Consider the following 22,482-nt stretch of genomic DNA (forward strand, 5'->3'; position numbering starts at 1 on the left):
CAAAACATCTCCCACTAATGTCAGCAACACTCGGAGCATTACTGCACACACCTCAGCAGCATATTTTTCAACAATCAACATAATGTTGAAAATTGTGTCAGCAGCCAATTAGCCAATATGTTCTAACCTTAACACCTGGCCTACACACTAGTTCTGTACCAATTTAACTGTTTTGGTCTGGGGTGGGGTAGGTGTTTAACCAAAATAATTGAAATGGGTACAACTTCTAGTGTCAACAGCTATGTACACAAAGATATCCAATATCAATAGATTTTCCTAAATGTATGAGAATAACTACATTGATATCGTATCTTTATATCAGCAAAGCTGTGTCCACACTGGTGGTGGCTAAACTGCTTTAATTATAATGGCATGGTAAAAAACAAGGTAAATTTGTGAATAAAGTTCTTAGAATGGGTTTGTGGGGTTTTTTGGTGTAGATTAATTTTCTCTCTTTTACATAGGAAAAAGCTAAACTGAAAGACAGCACTTTAAAATAAGAATGTAAACACAAATTTCAATTTCAACTAAATTGGATTAAAAAAACACTTTGTTAATCAGGTGTAAGACTATGCACAGACAAGACCCTAGTTTAGGCAAGGACTTAAACTAAAAGCTTTCCAAGTTCAGGGTTTCTGTACTTATGCAGATGGCAATACCATGGTAAATAGGGCTGTGTTCTCATGTTTATACAGAGAAAATGCTTCACCTACTTAAGGAAGTTGCTGTGCCTCATCCTCTGAATAGGTGACAATTAGCTTAATTATTGCTTGAATTGCCTGAAGGGCTCCAAGTACATTTACATGGCCGTTTTCAGCCCCACAGCCCAAACTCCATAAGCCCAAATCAACTGACCCAAGCATTGAGACTCAGTGCCCTTGTTTTTCCTTTGTAGTTTAGACATAGCCCAAACCTCCCTCCCTCCCTCGGCGTCTACATTCCCCATCCCCACTCTGAACTTCTTGCTCCATTCTCTTTACCAACACTGCACATCCCTTGGCTGCTCCTCAGATTTCTCTCCCCTCTCCCTGCCCACCCCATACCACTGGTTCCCAGTCTCTGCCCAGCCTGCCCTACTCTCTCCCCTACCTCAGTTTTCAATCTCTCCCTAGCCCTAGGCTCCTTGTCTTAATCTTCTCAACACACACACACACACACACACACACCTGGTTCTTGTTCCCTCTGTATTCAAATCAAGTAGCTTCCTCCTTCACACTGCTTGGGCATCAGCAGAGAAAGACTACCTGCTCAGTACAGTGCCCAGCACACAACAGCCCAGAGCGGAAATTGAGGAAAAGTCCTGCTCAGTACCAGGTTGGAACATGTCGGAGCAGTGGATTCTGGAGATTTTAGCTACAAAGATCTAGCAAGTCTCTACTGACCACGTGCAAACTGCAGTTTTTCCAAAAGGTTTCAACCTAGCCAAATTTGGGTAGATTTTCACCTAACAGCAAAAGGCATGTTTCCTGACACAAAAGCTCCCCTCTGCCAAATTTCCAAGTCCCTACTCCGAAGAAGGAGGGCACTAAAATTTCTCACAAAACAATTTTCCCCGAGCCTTGATCTGAGAAACAGCTGAAACACTTTGGTTGAAATTTTCCAAAAACAAATCAGCAAGAAGCAGGCAGCCCAAAACAGGGAAAGTGTTGGGCAACCTTGTTTATAGGTAATGCTACCTGCCCTACCTATAAATCAAACGTGGGCAAACTACAGCCCATGGGCCACATCCGGCCTGCGGGAGCCTCCTGCCCAGCCCCTGAGCCCCTGGCCCCGGGAGACTAGCCCCTGGCCCCTCCCCGGCTGTCCCATCTCTCCCACAGCCTCAGCTCAATATGCCACCAGCACAATGCTCTGGGAGACAGAGCTGCGAGCTCTTGCCAGGCTGTGGCTCTGCAGCTGCGCTGCATGATCCGATGCTCTGTGCTGCGCTGTGGCATGGCTGGTTCCAGTTGAGTGGCATGGCTGCCTGTCCTGGTGCAGTAGGCGCCGCGGCTGTAGTGCCCCCAGCCACCAGTGCTCCACGCAGCGCGGTAAGGGGGCAAGGAACGTTGGATAGAGGGTGGGGGAAGTCGGGGTGGTGGTCAGGGGGCAGGGGTGTGGATAGGGGTTGGGGTAGTCAGAGGGCAGGGAACGGGGAGGCAGTCAGGAAGGCGAGGAGGGGTTGGATGGGAGTAGCGGGGGACAGTCAGTGGCATGGGTCCCAAGGGGGCGATCAGGGAATGGGGGGGCGTTGGATGGGGCAGGAGTCCTAGGGGGGAGCGGATCAGGGGGAGAGAAGCAGGGGAGAGGGTCAGATGGGGGCGGGCACTGGGCCAAACCTAGCTGTTTGGAGAGGGACAGCCTCCCCTAAGTCACCGGCCATACAATTTCTGAAACCTGATGTGGCCCTCAGGCTAAAAAGTTTGCCCATCCCTGCTATAAATAGTGACAAGATACTACGTATTCACAGAGTTTAAGCTCAGAAGGGATCAAAAGGTCCTCCAGTCAGTACAGGCCATTAAGTTAACCAGTGACCCTGTACAGAACCCAATAATTTTGTACGGCTAAATCATGACTTCTAGAAAGGCATCAATTACCTTGGTAACTTGTTCATCTCAATTATACCATCCTTACAAGACTATCCTTACAGATCTATGTATGCTCTACATCACAAGTCTCTAATGACTTAGAAGTCACAGAGAACATCTATTATATAGGGCCCTACCAAATTCACAGTCCATTTTGGTCAATTTCATGGCCAGAGTTTTTTAATTGGCCAATTTCACAATTTCAGATGTTTACATCTGAAATTTCATGGTGTTGTAACCATGGGAGTCCCAACCCAAAATGGGACTGAGGGGGTCTCAAAGTTGTTGTAGGGGCAGTAGTAGAATTGCCACCTTCACTTCTGTGGAACTTTCTGCAGCTGGAGGAGACAGAAGTGGAGGTGGGTCCAATAACCCCAGTGCTGCTCATAATTGCTAGTCACAACCAGTAGTGGATTAACACATGGGCCCTGGCCAATTTGAAAATGGGTGCCCCAGGCCCAGACAGGAGTGCGGGGGGGTGGAGCAGAAGCCCTGAAACCAGTGCTCCAAGTCCAGGCAGGAGCCACTGGGCAGCGAGCAGAAGGAAGAGGGAAGATGCAGAAACTAGGCCCAGATCTCTGTGGTTTTATTATCTCAAGGGAGAGCTCTCTCCCACAGGCACAGAGACCCTTCATCAGCTGCGCCACTGCAGTGCTGTACATGTGGACAAACCCACAGTGTGTAAAACTACAACTAGCTAATCGGTCTTCCCAATGTTAAGAGAAAAGGGCAGGCTCTGCAACGCAGCAGGATCTCCTCCTTCCTCACATAATTTCTCTCAGCACATCCAACAAGGTACATGTTTGCTGCATTTTGTCCGAGGGAAGCATGCCAGTTTTAAGAATGCTTGGATACATCTAATACCATTTGTAAAAATCGTAGTGGAGGTGAGAACAAACAGGGCAGCCTGTAACAGCCATAATAAACTCAGGGATGAAGCAAAACTAACCAGAGGAATATGCTGGCACACCAGGAATGAACTAACTGCCCTTTTAAGAATGTACTGCAAAATAAGATTTATTACAGATTAGTCTAAATATTTGTATGTGCACAAGAAATGTATTTAGTTGCTTGCATTTAAAACTTTTATATAACACTTCACTAAAATAGAAGGAAACTATGTATTTTATCATGAAGCAATCAACTGTAACTACTTAATATGAGTGATAAGAATGTTGCTTACTAATTCTCAACTATAAAGGAAAGTTGAGATCTCTATACCATAAGTGACAATTTGAATTAAGAGTCATGCTACAAAATACCAATATCTTAAAAGTATTCTAATTTGACTAGGTAATAAAATAACGAAAAAAGACACACTTTTATCAGCATTTGTCTTATTATGATTGTAAACCACTTGCAGGATTGAACTAGAGGTGCAAGTGACAGTGACCCAATATCCATGACTGGAAATCTGGCCTCATTTACTTACAAAGGGAGTAGGTGGTCTGCCAAGTTGGAACTAAAAAGCAACATTAATGGATTCCCTTTAGAAAAATACCAGAAAAGCGAACAATTTATAAATACCGTGCACTAGTTTTACTGGAAAAAAAGAATACGCTAATGGAAGAGCCTGATCATTTGGCAGCTTTGCAATTCGAATGAGAATTGAAAAATGAATTAAAAGAACGAGGCATCAAGTACAGAATCAAACTTGGATGGCAAGGTCAGACGAATATTCTGAACCCATACTACAGGCTACGGAATATTAGTTTTCTTAGATTATCCCTGCTTTAAACTTTTATCTATCAAGTAGCTTCATTAGAGTCGCAAAGGTCTTCACAAAGATCAACACACCAATGTGTTACTTACTTGACTATTTTTACTCCTGGGGGAATTCTATGCACAGAAAATACATTCAGGCAGGAAGGCACTGCAATTATACCTTTCTCCCACCAGGGGCTGCTATGGCACCAAAAGAGAGGGCAGCCCACTCACTCAGCCACAGAGAGGTAGATGGATAGGCTGCCTTCCTCACAGCACCGTGTCTGCAGGGCCAGGTGAGATGGCATGGGATATGGGGAGACGGACAGAGAAGGGCACATGGAGTTGCTGGAGGAGGGGGTCATAAACCGGGGGTCAGAAGGCCTGGGGGGGGCGCGGGGGGACAGACTGGTGCAGGGCACAGGAGCTAGCAGCTGAATGTAAGTGGGAGTGCATGGACACATGAGGCGTAGGGACATATGGGGACAAGGGGTGGCTGAGTAGGGGCACAGGAATGGAGGGAGAGGCTACGAGTCTGCCAGGTTCTGCATAAGGGAGGCTCCCCAACTCTCTAACAATCCCTCTACCCCCAAAAAATCCCAGTTCCATACTTCTCTCACCCACACCCAACAACCCTCCAAGTTCACACCCAGGTTCCATCCCAGCAATTACTTCCTTCTTCCTCAACTCCTATGTTACCACCACCACCCCACCCGCCAACTCCTCAAAGCCTTTGCACTGCTTCTGAGGGGTGGGGGAAAATGTGTTTCAATGTTGTAGTTTAAATTAATTTTTACTCAAAGCTTAGTATTAAAATGCCTAGTAGGGAATGTACTTGTCAAAAACATTTCCTGGATATTTTTTGTTGTCTCTATTATTACAGACATACTTGCTGACATGTATTTTGAAATAAATTACCAAAATAATTGAAACTGGTTGATTATATTGTGTTATTTTGACAAATAAAATATGCAGAATTTTAAAATCTTGTGTGCAGAATTTTTAAATTTTGGGCAGAGAATTCCCCCAGGAGTATTTAATGACAATGAGCCTGATCTCAAAATTAATTATAGCATTGAACAGTAGTATCAACATTTTTTCACATAAATATTGGGTGTGATTATATGAAGTCAAATTAAGTTTTAAAAATTCTTTCAGACTTTTATGATTGTAAGGGCAGTTGCAATGACAACCAAAAATCAGCAAGAGCAAAACTGCTGCCCCTTCCCAAGATATAGTCTTGAAGGTAGGATCACTGCATCAAGAACATGTGCCTCTGGAGTTCGTTGCCTCTGTATACAAATACAACATATTCTCCATGTTGAGGTGCAAATCTTTCTGTGTCTAGTGTAATTCTGAATTTTCGAGAGGCAACATGATCTAGAAGCTAGAGCAAAGCAGTGAAGCTGGGAGGACAGTGTTCTTTTTCCAACTGCCACAACCTGTGCATCTATAAAATCAGTCATTACCATTTTCAAGCCCTGGGAGACCTTCAGACAGTGCAGTTGGTACACAGGATATTAAATATGACCAGCAAAAGGGGGGAAAAAAAGGGTTTCCCCCTTGTGCATTTAAATTTTGTTTGAAAATGTTATTTCATTGCCGTATTTCTGTATTTTTGGTTAAAACATGGTATAACTCAGAACCGTTGCACTAGTTTAAATACATTGATCTAGTTAAACTGGTGCAAACCTCTAACATGGATGCACTTAGATCAATTTAACTCAAATAAGTTTAACTTCATTTGTAAGTATATTAGCTTGCATTGATAACTTAAGCAAGGGTTAAACTAGTTTAAGTGCAATTATATTCGAGGGTTACACCAGTTTAACTAAATAGATTTTAAATTGATTTAAACAGATTCAACTTTCCTAATATATACAAGCCCTTAATTAAATTTGTTCAGATACTTTCATACATCAGTGTCAAGGAGTTAGAATGGAACTGAACTGCAAGAGAAGCAGAAGTGTGATATTTTATAAGTAATAGTTATCTGTGTCTTTAAGTGGTTTTCTCTGGATGAAATAAGCTTTATATTAGCATTTTTCATATGTTCTATATAATATGATTAAATCCAAAATACATAAAATGCAACTTTTATTTTTAATTGCAAAAGATATTAGTAACTATTGGCCTCCATATGAAGGTATTACCTTTTAAAGAAGTATCACAGGGGAAAATCCATGAAATCTTCATCATGAGACCTGCAAAGTTCAGCACATGCTACTCACAATTGGCATTCTGGATTCTCCCAGAAGCTTTAAAGCTTCATGTTTACTTAATGTATCTCTTAGAGTACATCTGATGTTTTGGTCACTCTGATCCTTTACTGATTAAATTACTTATTAAAACAAGGCACTTTCAAAATACATTCATATTTAAGTAATTCAAGAAACAAGCAAATTACTATTGCCTTATACAAAGTAGTGTATGTACAGGATATTCTATAATTGTTTTTGCAGTTTTGCACCAGACAGCAATTTAGTTATCGCTATTCTGGGAGATAAACTTTTCAAATATTTAATATTTCAAATCTCAGAATACAAGGAAAATATAAATACTGCAGAATATCCCAGAGAACATTTTTTCTATCTTTCAGACATCACAAAGGAAAAAAAAAATCCTATTTCACTAATCTGACATCTAATAAGATGGCATTAAAAAGCTAACTAGACATCCACAGGGCAAACAAAGGATATCTAACAATAACTCTGTACATGAAGGGCATGCAAGGAAAAAAAAAAATAAAAAAATAAAAAAATCTTTTACCTGTTCCATTTGAGGAAGGAAAAGGGATGGTGAAAAGTAACTATAGGGAAAAAACATGGCCAGTATACATTTTAGTGGCCACCATCATTTGAAAGATTGAGAGAGAAGAATCTACCTCCTTTCAAAAGGAGGACATAAAAGCTTTAAGTCTATGCATGGAACTCTTTACCCATCAAAGGAGAGCACTGTATCTTTTAGCTGACTGAAATGCATATCCATGTACATAGTAAGAACATTCACTTGCAGCCAAACAGATTACATAATGGCGTTTCACAAATCAGTTCTTGAACAATGCCAAGTGCAATAAAGTCGCTTCATGACAAACCAAGGAATGGTATGAGACAAACATTGTTAGAGCTGGAATTTCAAAAGAAGTGTCCTACTCCGAAGTCATTGTAAATTTCAAGCATTTAACCTACTCCTTTGCATAAGCCTCAAATTTCTGCTTCCGGGCAGTTACATCACAAAAATTAAACTCACAAGGTCAGTAACTGGAGAAAACCCTGCTCTCATGTCTCTGTTCTTTAACAGCACTGGGAGCATTATCCAGAATTTCCTTAGGAAAGCACTAAAATACAAAACAAAATTGGTATCTGAATTTCTGAAGTCAGTTGGGTATATAAGACACTTTCAGAAATCTTGTTAATATTTACAACATGATATTCATGTTAACATTTTCAAGGTCAATATTACACATGCAGCTTCTTGGAACTACATATTTGTGTTATTTTTAACAACTGACTGAGCATCTTGTGCTGATACAAGCTCTACAGTGTTTACAAAATATTTCCAAGCTACATCTGGTGATTCTACTGGTACATCTTGTAACAATAAACAGAGCAGCAATTTTAAATACACAGGTAGAGCATTTTTCACACTATTGTGCACACAAGTTGGTTCTTTGATTTTTCTTAGATAATAAATCTATATAAACAGATTCAGCAGCTATTCTGTATCAACTCCCATAAACTCAGAAGAGCTCATGCAACTAATCACACAAAATGGCTCTACTTATCTCAAAGATAACTTGCCAAATTCTGTCAAGTTTGCAGATACGTCCCGATTCATCACCACTAAATGTTATTTCAGGAACTGTAACATTCAGTTCACTTATTAAGTGCAGTTGTGAAGTGAGATTATATTATTATTACAAAACTGCATGTTGAGAACTTGTTTTACGCGATGTAAGTTCGTCGTTTTTTTACTTTCCATTCCCCTCCACATACTATCACAATATGACAAGAGACAGACAACTTACCCACACAAGCATTTAGAAATAGCCAATCAGTCTTTTTCATTCTATTTTTTATTTGCTTTAGTTTTTTGAAGTCAACTTCAAGTTCCTCTTTGCTGCCAACAGCTCCAGCCAATTCAATTCTTTGGAAGTCCATTTTCACTTCTGATTCACGTTTGGTTGTAGGAGGAGATCTTCTTTGGCTATTACCGCTACTGCAGCTTCCTCTCCATCGAGCTCTGTCTTGCTCATTTATGATTGAAGAAGCCTCTTCTGTGTCTGCCAGTTCTATTGCTTCAATGTTGTTAGGTCTGGGATGATCACATACCACACATTTCTTGGCTTTAGCCCAGTTTTCATATGTACATACAGAACAAGTCCAGTGCTGTACCCTCGTGTTCAGTTTATTTCTATCATTGTACTCTTCACAAGGATCAACAGAAAAGGGGACTGATCTTGAACCAGACCCTGAAGACTGAGGAGATTCTGTGGGGCTCCTGGTCCTACGCTGGGACAAGCACTGAGTACATCTTATCGCTCTTGGCCAGTTCAAGTACGTGCACATGTGGCATGACCATTTATTTGCACTTTCCATACTGTAAGAAGATTTAACCCTTGGTCTTGCACTGGAATCTGGACATATCAAAGGGCTGCTTCCTCCTTCAATGCTTGTAGGATCCCAATCTCTACCGACTTCACTTGAACCACTTTTGAATGGATCTTCTGTAATAATTGTTCCACTAGGCCTCTGAGCACGACACATGGTACACTTAATTGCAGATGGCCAATTTTCATATGTACAATACTCACAAGCCCATTTAATTCCACGTTCTGTCATCGTGCACTTCTTGAAGTAAGTTGTGTTGGGCAGAAAGCTATAAATAATTAGAAAATATTATTAGAACATAATGGTTGCATACTATACCATAGGTTTTATTAAAAGGATAACATACTTTTAGGCAAACATCCTGATTAATGCTTAAGAAACTTTTTTTGTTTAAATGCAGGAATAGGGTTTCCTCAAGAGGAAATGAAAATGGGCTTCAGATTTTAGGCTCTCCTTCAATTTAAGCTGAAAACTTCAAACAGATTCCAAAGATGGAACACTGTTTATTGCTTAATAGTCTTCTGAAGGTCTTACAGACTTGCAACTTTACCTAGCTCCTCTTCCACAGTGCAAAGAGAACATTGGAATGATAAAGGTATGGGGAAGGAAAGAGGGGTGGGGGAGTAGGGAAATGGAACACAAAGGCTGACAATAGCTGGAAGACTCAGACAAGAAAAGTCAGTATGAGTACAACAGTATAGAAAAGGTAGCATTTAATTGTCCAAAGTCCCTAATTTCAAGGGTTAAATATGTTGATAGGGAAAGCTAGAATTGTGTGGGTTTGCTTTACTCCGTTGCACCAGACAGGTAGATAGTTTTGTTACGGTGGCATACACTAAACAGCGTGTTGAGTATGGTTTAAGAGTATACATAAGGTGTTCAAGCCTATTTGTTTAACATTGTTCAGGTCAATAGCTGCTATTAGAAAAATCAGAAAAATGCCAGTGCAAAAACTACGTTCGTTGGCAGGCTTTTCAAAGATACGTACTCCAATCCTGATTTCCACATTACAATGATTTAAAAAAAAATTACTTTTCTCTCTAATGAAGAGGAAATTCTGTCTCCATGCTGGCGCAGAGCTTGCCCTCCTCAAACTGCAAAATGGGATGGATGACACTATGTGACAACTATCTCTGTAAACAAAAAGACAGTTTCAATTAAGGCCTCACACTGGACTTGAGCAACCAGAAAAGTAGTGCTTTGTATGCCACTCCCATTCTAATCCCTGGCTTCTGCTTAAACTCAGTCATGACCTACTCTAAGCCTAATGCATACTTGGCACCTCTAAAATAAGTTTGCCACTGATCAATTTTTGGGAAGAACAAGCCACAGTGCACCATACAACCATTCAACTGTTCAACTTTCATTAACAGTAACTGAACTAGCAGAGCTAAATTTACACAAACTTTGAACTTTTATCTCTATGTCTATGAATGTCTCTACTTCAATTAAGAACTCAACGAAGTCAAAGTCTAATATTAAAACGTTTTGATTTTACAATCTGTAGAGAAAACTGCATTCTTTTCCATTCCCTGTATTGGTTTTACTTCATGAATTGCAAGTTATGCACTGTTTTCAAGAGTATAGCCTCCTCAATACAAACTGTGTACGTTAGTTCAACTGTTAGTTTTCATATTTCCATGATACTGCTATATTACTGTACAGCTGATGGGAAAAAAAGTTACAGTGGAATCTCAGAATTACGAACTGACCAGTCAACCCCACACCCCATTTGGAACTGAAAGTACACAGTCAGGCAGCAGAGACAAAAATGCAAAAACTACACAGTACAGAACTGTGTTAAGCAAAAAACCACAAAAAAGGGGAGAGGGAGTTTAAAAAAATTGACAAGATAAAGGAAACTTTCTCTGCTTGTTTCATTTTAATTGAGAGTTAAAAGCAGCATTTTCTTCTGCATAGTATGTTTCAAAACTGCATTATGTTGTAAACTTTTGGAAGAACCACCACAACATGGTGTTCAGAGTTACAATCAGGCTCCATTCCCAAGGTGTTTGTAATTCTAAAGTTCTACTGTACTCAAATGCACCTCACACCCATGTAGACTCAAAGGGCTCACAATGTTAGTTTATGTCTCTTCTATATTTAGAAGTCAAAATTATGCAGGTGCTAGATTTCTCACTGAAACATCTTCAAAACATTTCTGTGCCACAGTTATCAGCCACAGACGTACAGATCAAAAACTGTTTGAATGAATCACAGACAGTCAATCTAGTACAGTTTGAAGGTAAAGCTTGTTAGCACTCTGTTCTAGCACAGTGCCCGTCCCTGACCAGCTTCTGACTGCAATAAAACAGTGACATACCTCTTTGGTAATTGTCCTTTGAGAGGTGATGCACACATCAGTTCCACTTTAGGTATGCTCACGTGCCAGTCAACCAAAGAGGAGAATTTTTTCACATAATGAAACCCATCACAGCAGCACTGTGCCCCCTGCACGTTCATGTTGCTAGCCAACAGCATGAAGGGGCAGAGCAACCTTCAAGTCCCTTCACACTGGAAACCAGTATTAGCGGTGACTCTGATGAAGAAGGGAAGGAGGGTGGGTCATGGAAGGAACATGCGCCACACATCTCAAAGAACAACAGGTATGCAACCTTTTTTCCCCTTCAAGTGCTTGCACTCACCCATTCCACTTTAGGCAACTCATAAGCAGTTCCAGAGCCTACCGAAACAAGGACTGCAATACTACTTTCCCAAATCTAGCATCGTCTCTTAAGGCCTAGGAGAAAGCATAATGACGGTGAAAGTATGAACCGACCAAGTCATAGCCTTGCAAGTGTCATGCCCTTTTAAAAAAAGGCAGCAGCCAATGATGCTTGTGATATTGCAGTGTGCGCTAAAACTCTGAGGCAGTGGAACACTAGAATATCATAGCACAGACACATACAGGAGATCCAGAAAGAGATTCTCTGGAAAGTGACAGGTTGACCTTCATCCTGCCAGCAAAAGAGAGGCAAAAAATTGCAGAGAGATGTTCAACTCTTTAATCTCATTCAGGAAAAAGGCTAACACCCTGAGAATATCCGAAGTATGACATTTTCCTCAGCTCTATGAGAATGAGGCTTCAGAAGAGAGATAGGTAAATATACAGTCTGAGATAAAAAAAAAAATCTATGCCACTTTGGTAAGCAATATGGGGTGTCAATGCAAACAAACTCTCTTTATAAGACACCATGTAAAAGAGGATCACCCATCAAAGCCTGAAGCTCTACTACTCTCCCAACTAAAGTGATAGCTACCAGGAATGTTACCTTCATTGAGAAAAGAGAAAAAAACCCAGACACAGGTTCAAAAAATGGGCTCCATAAAAATCAAAATAACCTAACTCAGACCCCAGGATGGTGTGGTGTATCAGATAGGTCGGAAGAACCCATCCAAACCTTTCAAGAACCTAACAGTCTCATGGAGGGGGGGGGGGGGGGGACCACACACACACACAAATCTTCCCAGCACACGTGAAAGCAATGTGAAGATATTTGCCAGATGAACTCTCAGTGAACTTGCAAAGTCCTTGGTCTTTTAGGTGAAGGAGGTATACGCTGAATGGGAGCCTGTGAAGGAAACGTATCTTTCTGCTGGACCCACACTGGGAATCTCTTCCATCAGGCATTTCCTGGGGTAGGTATAGAGTTCCAGCTCGAACAGACGGCTTTCTGGGGAATTAACCACAGAGCATCTATGCAGCCATGTGCATTCTGAGAGGGCTGGAATCGTCATGGTCCTGCAAAACGACATCCAAGACCTGAGGGAGCATTACAGGATCCTGGATTGAAAGGCTCAACAGATCTGAGAACCAATCCTGACAAGCCCAGGATGGCACTATAAAAATTATGCACAATCCTGTCTAAACTTGCTCAAAACTCTCAGCACCACAGGGATGGGGGACGGAAGCATATAAAAAAAAAAGTTTCCCCTTCCAGAACAGTAGCCGCCTGGATTAGACTCAAACTCTCAGAATTGGAAGGGACCTCGAGAGGTCATCTAGTCCAGTCCCCTGCACTCAAGGCAGGACTAAGCATTATCAAGACCATCCCTGACAGGTGTTTGTCCAACCTGCTCTTAAAAATCCCCAGTGATGGAGATTCCACACCCTCCCTAGGCAATTTTATTCTATTGTTTAACCACCCTCACAGTTAGAAAGATTTTCCTAATGTTCAGCCTAAACCTCTCTTGCTGCAATTTAAGCCCATTGCTTCTTGTCCTACTCTCAGAGGTTAAGAACAACAATTTTTCTCCCTCCTCCTCACAACCTTTTATGTACTTAAAACTGTCATGGCCCCTCAGTCTTCTCTTCTCCAGACTAAAACCCATTTTTTTCAATCTTCCCTCATAGGTCATGTTTTCTAAACCTTTAATCATTTTTGTTGCTCTTCTCTGAACTCTCTACAATTTGTCCATATCTTTCCTGAAATGTGGCACCCAGAACTGGGCACAATACTCCAGTTGAGCCTAATCAGCGCAGAGTAGAGCAGAAGAATTACTTCTCATATCTTGCTTATAATACTCCGGCTAATACATCCCAGAATGATGTTTTGTTTTGTTTTTTTTTTGCAAGAGTGTTACACTGTTCACTCATATTTAGCTTGTGAGCCACCATGACCCCCAGATCGCTTTCTGCAGTACTCCTTCCTAGGCAGTCATTTCCCATTTTGTGTGTGTGCAAGGTTGTGACCTATTCTTGAACAGAACTGGTGACATTTCCTCTTCTGTCAGGCTGAGGGATGACTTATAGACTCTCCTGAATGATCTGCAGAAAAATGGTATGCTAGACAGTTCTGAGATTTAGGAAAGCAAGACGCTTTTAGCATTATCCCATTCCTGATGCAGATGTAGGAAGACCAGAGGCTCTTTCCTTCTTAGGAAAGGGAGTCTGACTGAGTTCCTTCTTGCTTATTTAGCTAAAACACTGCAATTGTGTTGTCTGTGGGCACCTGTACTGAACAACTTTTGACGTGGGGAGGAAATTTTACAAGCCAAGTGAACAGCTCTAAGCTCCAAAAACCCTGGTGTGCAAGAATCCTACACTGACCAGAGACCCCGAGTCTCAAAGTTCTCTACATGAGCTTCCCTAACCAAGAAATGAATCACCCACAACTAGGGTAATGGAGGGCACAATTTGGGCAAAAGGAACCCCACTGCATACACTGGCAGGGTCCATCCACCAGTCCAGGGACATTAAGACACTTCTTGGTACGAGTCAACTTCTCCAACAGATGACAGGAGGGACAGCAGACAGATTTCAATCATTTCTGCATGGTTCTGAGGTGAAGTCTAGCATGATGAGTCACATATGTACACACTGCATGTAACCTACAAGCTTCAGACTACTGCTAACTGTCATATGAGGACATGCCTTTAAGTCTTCGCATGGGTCCAATATCTCTTGAAGCCTGGTTTTAGATAAATACTGTCTCACTTAGGTCAAATTGAGAACTACTCCTCCGAATCTGATTCTCTGTACAGGTAGAACAGGTTTCTCCTTGTTGATCCTCTCTCATTTAGGACTGCTGAACTGAATCTTCTCAGTGGTCACCAGTACTTGTTGTCTGGACCAATCTCAAACCAGGCACTCATCCAGATGTGTACACCTGGACAGCTATCCTTCAGATATGTGCTGCAATCACTGCCATCTTCTTTGTGAAAACTCAAGGGACAGAAGACCAAAGAGGAAGAGTGTAAACTTATAATGAATGCCTCCTACAACTAACTGTAAGAATCTACTGTGACTCTACTGAATGACCACATGGAAGCAAGCATCCTTTAAATCAAGGACAATGAAGCAATTGTAGTCTACAGATAGAATAATATGTGCTAGCATAACCATACGAAACTTAACTTATGTACTTGTTGAGCTTCTGTAGGTCTAAAAATAGGTCTGAGGCCTTCCTTGGATTTATTTTCTCAACCAAAATAGGAACAGAATCCTTTCCCCTGATGAGGAGACACTTCCTCTATGGACCTTAACTGTAACAGTGACTGAACATCTTGAATTAGTACAGTCTCACGAGTCCCTGAAAAGGGATAGGAGAAGGATGTGAAGGAGAGATAGAAGTGACCTGCAGAGTATATCCCAGATCTACCATGATTGGAACCCACTGATCAGATGTAATGTGGATCTAAGCACTTACTTAGGAATTGGGACAACCCCTCAAAATGAGGGGTTCGCTGACCTTAACCAAGGAGCTGATAGTCCGTAGCATCTAAGCTGTCTGTTTGGAGTTAGCAGAAGAGGAAAAGATGGTGGTCTTCTTCCGTGAGTCTTATGGCCTTTCCTCAATTGATGGGGCTAACAGGGTAACACTGATATCAATCCTGGATTTGAAGATGGAACTGCTTTCTCTGTGGGCCTGCAGTATAAAGGCCAAAGACTTAGGGTTGCCTGAAAATTTTCTAGAGAATGAAGTTCTTCATCTCTCTTCTTTAAGATAGGTTCAGTTGTTCAAAGGCACCGGTGGTGGTGCCCCCCCCGTCCCCGTGCTGCATTCCCTCCCCCAAGCACCCGCAGCAGCACCCACGGCCATCGCCCATGGTCTCTCCCTCCCCCCCATCCCAAGTTTTAATCAGGGACATATAGTACAAAAAAGTCATGGACAGGTCACAGGCTGTGAATTTTTGTTTACTGCCTGTGACTTTTACTAAAAATACCCATGACTAAAATGTAGCCTTACTGATAAGTGCTCCGTATTCCTTCTCAGCCTGGCAAAATGTCAAGGAATTTTAGCACCGAGCCCTATTGGCGTAATCATAACAAGCAAACAGTCTGGTAGTTAGCAATTTTCAACTGTACTCCTGATAATGAATAAATCTTCCTTCCAAACAAATCCCATTTCTTTGTGTTTTTGTCTTTGGGAGTAGATTTAGAGTGTCCTTGTCTTGCATTTACATTAACCATGGCCACCACCAAAGATCCTGCAGTTGGGTGTGAACAAAAGTACCCACGACCCTGAGAGGGAATTTGCACCTTTTCTCAGACCTCTTGGCAGTGAGTGTCAGGGAGGACAGTTTGGCAAAGGATTTTGGTATGCTCCAAGACAAAATTATTACTAGGTAAAGCCATTCTAGAAGGTCCTATAGTATGCAAAATATCCTTTAACTTGTGAAAATTGCCCTGGACCAGTTCTACTTGAATTCCCAGAGAGATAGCTACCTTTATCATAAGTTCCTGGTATGTTTTGTTATATCAGGAATCAGAAAGGATGACTCAGATAGTAGCCTCACCTGGTGATGAGGAGGAACTATGGAAGGGCTGCACTGTAATGTCTGTTCTGTTTTCTGCTTTATTTCTGCACCAGAAGGATCAGACACTGAGGGAAACATCATCTTACTAGGTACCCGACTCAGTACCAAGTTTGGCACAGGGTAAAGTATGGTGTCTTGATGGTGATCAAATGCTGCGCAGTCTAGCCAGTGAGGATCTGGAGTTTGGAGGAACACACAGTGGACTCCCAAAGCGCCATTGTCAAAATTGGTACGATACCAGGGCCCAACCCAAAGATATCCTGTCCCTGGATGATTCTCCAAAAATCACGATACTGAGATCATGACTTATGAGAGGAAGAATGAGAACAGGCTCTTGATCCTGTGTGACGCGATACTATGCTTTAAGATCCCATTTCTAATTCTGAAGAGTAGTTTGAAGGGCAAGGCAGTGCAGTACTGGAATCTGGACCGATGAGATGCGGTCAGTACCAGAGGAAACATCAGCGCCTTTCCCACAGAAGGTACCATACACCTGCTCTGCTTCACTTTTGAGCTTCTAGAGTCCAATGGCACCCACGCACACACCCAGAATCTGACAGCGCCAAAAAAAGTGGGTGCCACAGAAGGAGGCAGTACTAGGGCTTGTGAAACAGGGTGAGCATCGGAACTTCCTTCTGTATCAGTGTGGAATCCAGGACTGAGAGGCAAAGAAAGTCCCTGGCCACTGCGTAAGCTTCAGGTGTCACAGGTACCAAAAGTCTAGGTGTAATACAGACAAAGTCAATGCAGAATGTCCCTAGCAATGGAGTTGTTCTCAACAGTACCAAACAAGGTACCAGAGTCAACGACTATATTGCTAGAGGACGAATGAAACACTGCAGAGTGCCTATGTGGAGCAGGTTGAGCTCTAATCTTGGTACCAGGTTTCCTCCTATGAGTCTCCATTGAGGACCTGGTTTTTGAACAGGAAGAGGGCTGCTTCTGACTTATGGTGATTATGCAGTAGAAAAGGAGAACACATTCTCTTCGGTTCCCTCTGAGGGGAATCCACCACATTCAGCAGTGCACTTTGAGGTGGAGTCCAAGGCCTCATATGCAAAGTTCCAGAGTGGAGCACACAGCTGCCACCATCAGGTTACACCACAGTCAAACTTCCCAAACCATCTTAGTCTTAAATCTCCCTCAGCTCTGTGGCTGCTGTGGTGGGGGAAAGACAACTCCACCCCTTTCCCAGCCCCAGCTCAAGGGCTGATGCAGCGGGGGAGGGAGGGCATATGCATTGTATGAAAAAGGTAAGACTACTGATATTAAAATATGAGCTGCTTTTATTTGTAGAAAAACAATTACTTTTTTTTTTTTAATATATCGCTTTTATTCAAAGCGCTTTACAATAGTTAGCTAACGGTACAAACAACATTTAGAAAGATCATTAAGTGGTCTGCCAAAACCCTCGGCAATTTTCAAGTGGTCCGCGAAAAAAAAAGGTTTGAAAACCACTGCTTCAAACAACTATGAGGGTTGCTGACTTACAGAATGACATCAGAAGAGCACTAAAATCCCAGATATTTAGGCATGCCCCAGTACTGAGCTGAACGCCAAGAAAAAAATATACATAAACACAAAGATTCAAAAAAAAAAAAAAAATACCACTATCACAATGAGTAACTAAACATGTACAGAAAGAGAAGGAGAGAATGGAAAAGTGTGACAAGCACACACACACACTCCGACTATTGATCACTGCAGTGAAAACGAATGAGAGGGGTCAAGGTGGCTCTGGCCCTTTATACCCTGGCCTGGGAGCACAAGTAATCAGAGAGCTTTTTTTCAATAGTTCTACCTTAAATTCTGCAGTGTAATATTCCTAATGTAATATCTGGTTACTTGCTCTAATGGTGTGTATGACATTAAACACGCATATGAATGAACAAGCGAAGTGTCAGCTTTCTGAAACAGACAATCTGGAAATATTTATCTGCACTTTGTTTACACCTCTCTTGCAGAAGGAATGCCAGGACAATGAAACAAGTCCAAATGTACCTTTTGTTTGTATACACAGGAAAGCTTATTAAAGTGGCATAAAGAAATCAAAGAAAAATGAGGCAAAGTATGAACTCCTCTGACAAGTCTGCACCAAACAGCACATTTTCTTCAAGTCTTTAATTATTCACATTCATGGGAAAATCTTAATTTACACAAACTTTTCATTTTGCTCAAACAAGCAGTCTTCAATTTTTTGTTTCAAAGTTGACTATAAACTGAGGAATGTACCTGAAAACAAAATATCAATGGCTATTCCAATTCCAGATCTTTTTACAACTGCCATATCTGATCCACTGTTGGTGGCAGCCATCTCGCTGAAAAAATGCTGCAGTTTGATGGCATTGTTATTCAAGAGCTCACTACAAGACTGAGCCAGTTACCACTCTGCTTTTATAATGGTTGTACATTATACTTGGACTTTATATGTAAACACATTTTTTAAAAGTTTCTTTTGATACAATTAAGATTAAAGCAGATTTGGAACTTTTGCATGAGCGCAAGGGAAGACTAAACCAGTTCCCTGATGCTAAAAGTTAGCTTATCAAAAAAATCTTTAAATATTAAATAAACTTGTGTTCAGAAAATTATTAAGATTTTACAAAAATAATAGGAGAGCAGCTGACTTGGTTTTATATTTGGCTTCTTCAGAACTGGCGTCTTCCATGACTTCACTTTCAGCAAGATGGCTGCCACTACTACTATGCAGAGTAAGGTCACAAAATTCAGAAGAGGTTTACTTACAGCAAAAAACAACTAATTTTTCACACAAAAGAATTAAATAGAACAAGTAGTTTGCCTTAATGATACAGCTTGAAAAATTCTTCAGCAATGTCCTGTTTTCATGCCAAAAACAACTCCGTAATCAAATGCAAGATCCAAGTCATTTGATACATGTACACTGGCGTTGCTCCTGCATTCATCTGCCTCACCTATGCCCAACCATTTTCTGAAGGAAAGGGAATACAGCTTGGAAAGCAGAGCAGCAAGGGAAGATCAACAACAGATATTATATTTACAATAACCTATAACACTTACGAATTATTCCACACAACTGGCAAACCCCCTAGAAAACAGTGTCCTCGCTTGATTACTTAATAGTAACTGCACAGTATTGTTGCATGAAGTGTATAAATGCATTTGCATTACAGGTGATATTCTTTTCTACAACTGTCCTTCCAAAAAAATAAAATTTGACAAACTTCCTACAATCTGAAATAATTACATGATATTTTCCAATCCCTTTACGTAACTACTAGTCTATTACTAATAACAGCCCCTTTTATATTTACTGGCCATTAGCCTATTTTTGGGAAGTTACAGCAAATGAATACCTATAACCTAAATTTAAAGTTCTCATATGTTGAATAGACGTTAAATTTTTTTAAAAAGCTATGAACATTAAAATTTCTGACAAGAAAAGAAATTCTAAGCTAAAGGTGATGTCCAGTTAAAAGCAACCATGTTTCAAAAACAGTCACATCATTGGACACTTACAGGCCTGAATTCAGATCATTTTAGATGTTCCTTGGTACCATGAAAATTAAATCTGCTCTAAAAGAGCTGCAATATAAATTAAAGCCCAATATTATATCTTGGAAACACAAAGCACTAATCTGAACATGTTTCCTCGCATCAAATATAGGCATACCATGCTATTCTACAGCTTTGCCAGCTGGCCCCATTTTGGAGCTAGCATGTGTGAAGTCCACACAAATCCTGGTCAATGAAAGAGTCAAGCCCAGGATTCTTGTAAATTGCAATATCCTGCTAGCAGGAAGGACTAGAGGATAGTATAGTTGTACAAAAGCATGCAAAACAAAACTGACTAATCTGTTTCATTTTCAGATTTACAAGCTTTCTGAGAAACCCCTTCATGTTGTTTAACAGTTTAATTTTTCTCTGAAACTTGTCAATATTGCATGTGTCTAAGAAGCCTTACTAAATGCTGAGCTACTAATGTTTAATATACTATTCTGACCACCACAACAATTTGCTGTTTATCACCATGAATCAAATGCTATACTTAACTTTTTATAACTAACACTCTTCTTTATGTTGGTTATTCTTCCAACACAGCAATTTGACGACTGTTTTCTCTTCACCTGCTCTCTACCTTTAGAGTTAGTGTTCTTTTTTATATATTTTTCTGTGCCACACTCGCTCTGCTGTAGTGCCAAATAAGCGTTAGCCAAAAAGGATAACTCAGCATGAACCTCAGCAGGGCAGTAAATTAAAATAAAGTAACTATATGAAAACCTTCAGATTTCACAGGAAATAGCAGCTCCACTGACTATGCAAATAAGTTACCACACTTCTAGCATATTGATCATGTCAACACGATAATCTCATCACATCAGCACTGAATCTCTGAAACAGCAGCAACGTTATATTATAATAAAGAAAGGCGGGATTATTGCTGAGCCACAATCTAGAAGGATTTTCTAGACTAATATGAATACACTGAAACAAGGGATTTAGCAAATTAGTGTAGTTCACTTGTGTGTTTTAAAATAGAACATCTTATTTAGAATAAACTGCAAAAAAAGTATTAAATGTTGCTTTTCCTAAATAAACTAACCGTTAAAATGTATATCTTCAGTGACTGTTAGGCCTATACTTTTGAAAAAAATATTCTTTCCTTAGTTGTTCTAAGCAAAAAAAACACTATGGCTGTCAAATTGCAGTTAACACCTGCAATTAACTGAATACAAAAATTTTAACATGTTAATTGCATGCCTCTGGCCCTAGAGAGAAGCATCAGCACTCCCTGCTCGTATAGAGGCCTGTGCCTCCCACCGGGCTGGAGGGGGGCATAATATTTTTAGTCCAAATGTGGTCACCAGCACAAAGTTTGAGAAACACTGCCACAGAGAACAGAAGCACGGCAAGCTCAGTATCCCTGTTCCAGCCTCACCTCCCCTGCTGCATGTTGAGGTCCTAAAGTAAAATCCACCCTTCCTTGCAAACAAGGGCTCACTCAGCTGAAGGGAGTTATATAATAATAATTATAAATATACATTTGAAAGTTGAACTTGCAGTCTCTTTATCTTGAACTACAGTGCTCGTATGAGTTGAACTGAAATACTATTTCTTTTATCTTTTTTACAATGCAAATATTTGTAATAAAAAATAAAGTGAGCACTGTACAGTTTGTATTCTGTGTTGTAATTGAAATCAATATATTTGAATATAGAAAACATCCAAAAATATTTAAATAAATGGCATTCTATTATTAACAGTGCGATTAATTGTGATACGTTTTTAAAATCACTTGACAAGTCCTACAAAAACGTTCATAGTGCAACAAGTGATCTGTCAGCATTTCTCTTTAGCAACACACGTTTATAGCGCTGTTTTACTGTCCTTTAATATAATACAGTAAAACTCTGCAATTTCACACTAGCAACTGAGACAACCACTTCAGAGTGACAAATATTAACTACTAAGTAAGCAATCCAACATTAATTAAATGTCGACTGAACTTCTTTAGAGGGAATAGTATGTCTCCTGGTCTGTTTTACCCACATTCTGCCACGTATTTCATGTTATAGCAATCTCAGATGCAGGGGTGAAAGTAAGACGACAGACTTACTCGTACGGAGTCCTGCCTCCGGGCCCCTGGAAGGGGCAGGGCTAGGAGTCAGCCTCCCCCAGGCAGCCCTTCCATACTGCCCATCCCACACCGACTGGGGCTCCAGTAGCTATTTAAAGGACCCAGCGTTCCAGCCACTGCCACAGTAGCAGCAGCTAGGAGCACCGGGCCCTTTTAAATCACTGGGCCCCGGGGTAGCTGCCCCCTTTTGCCCGCCACCCACCCCATCATTGGCAGCCTGGGGATGGGGAGGGGGTAAGGGTGCACAAAAGGGGCAGTGATGTTAAAGTCAAACCTTTATGAAAATAAAACAAAACCACCTCAACTTGTAAGTAAACCAAATAAGTGCACTTGTTTACAGCAAATCACTCTAGCAGTTTGATATTTTGCCATTATGCTCACCATATTACATTAACACAAGGATTTGTTTTAAAAAAAATTGTTATAGGAAGTACCAAAAAATAGGTCAGTTATTAGGCTCACCTTTCTCAAAGTTCCTTACAAGGATGGCTGGAGTGATCAGTTATAGAACAACAAATGAGGACAAGTACTACGAACCTAGTATCCACACTTGGTCCTTGTTCTGCAATTGCCTCTGTCTGTATTACATTGACTCCAGTTGACACAATCGTTCATGATGCAAAGTAGGATTTAATAGATGTAGAATCTGATCCCTTCATGCTTTTTTTTTTTTAAATGTAAAAAACTAACACAATGAAATCATTTGTCTCCAGAAGCAACTGCT

General features: G+C 40.8%; 1 protein-coding gene across 5 annotated transcripts in view; it reads right to left on the bottom strand.

The window, feature by feature from the left end:
- ZRANB1 (zinc finger RANBP2-type containing 1) overlaps window positions 1–22,482 on the bottom strand; it is a 64,981-nt gene that overhangs the window by 24,779 nt on the left and 17,720 nt on the right. Inside the window, exons 2-4 of one of the 5 annotated variants that reach the window (XM_032796476.2) lie at window positions 9,914–10,012; window positions 8,299–9,149; window positions 6,425–6,475 (exon numbers count right to left, since the gene is read on the bottom strand). In XM_032796476.2, coding sequence (XP_032652367.1) covers window positions 6,425–6,475; window positions 8,299–9,112 — 865 coding nt within the window. In that variant the 5' untranslated portion in view covers window positions 9,113–9,149; window positions 9,914–10,012. Of the gene's footprint in view, window positions 1–6,424; window positions 6,476–8,298; window positions 9,226–9,913; window positions 10,013–22,482 lie in introns of those variants that run through there. The other 4 variants (XR_012657034.1, XM_075072479.1, XM_032796478.2 and 1 more) reach the window with 4 other exon arrangements.

This window comes from Chelonoidis abingdonii, chromosome 15, assembly GCF_003597395.2.
Source record: "Chelonoidis abingdonii isolate Lonesome George chromosome 15, CheloAbing_2.0, whole genome shotgun sequence".
Lineage (NCBI taxonomy): Eukaryota > Metazoa > Chordata > Testudines > Testudinidae > Chelonoidis > Chelonoidis abingdonii.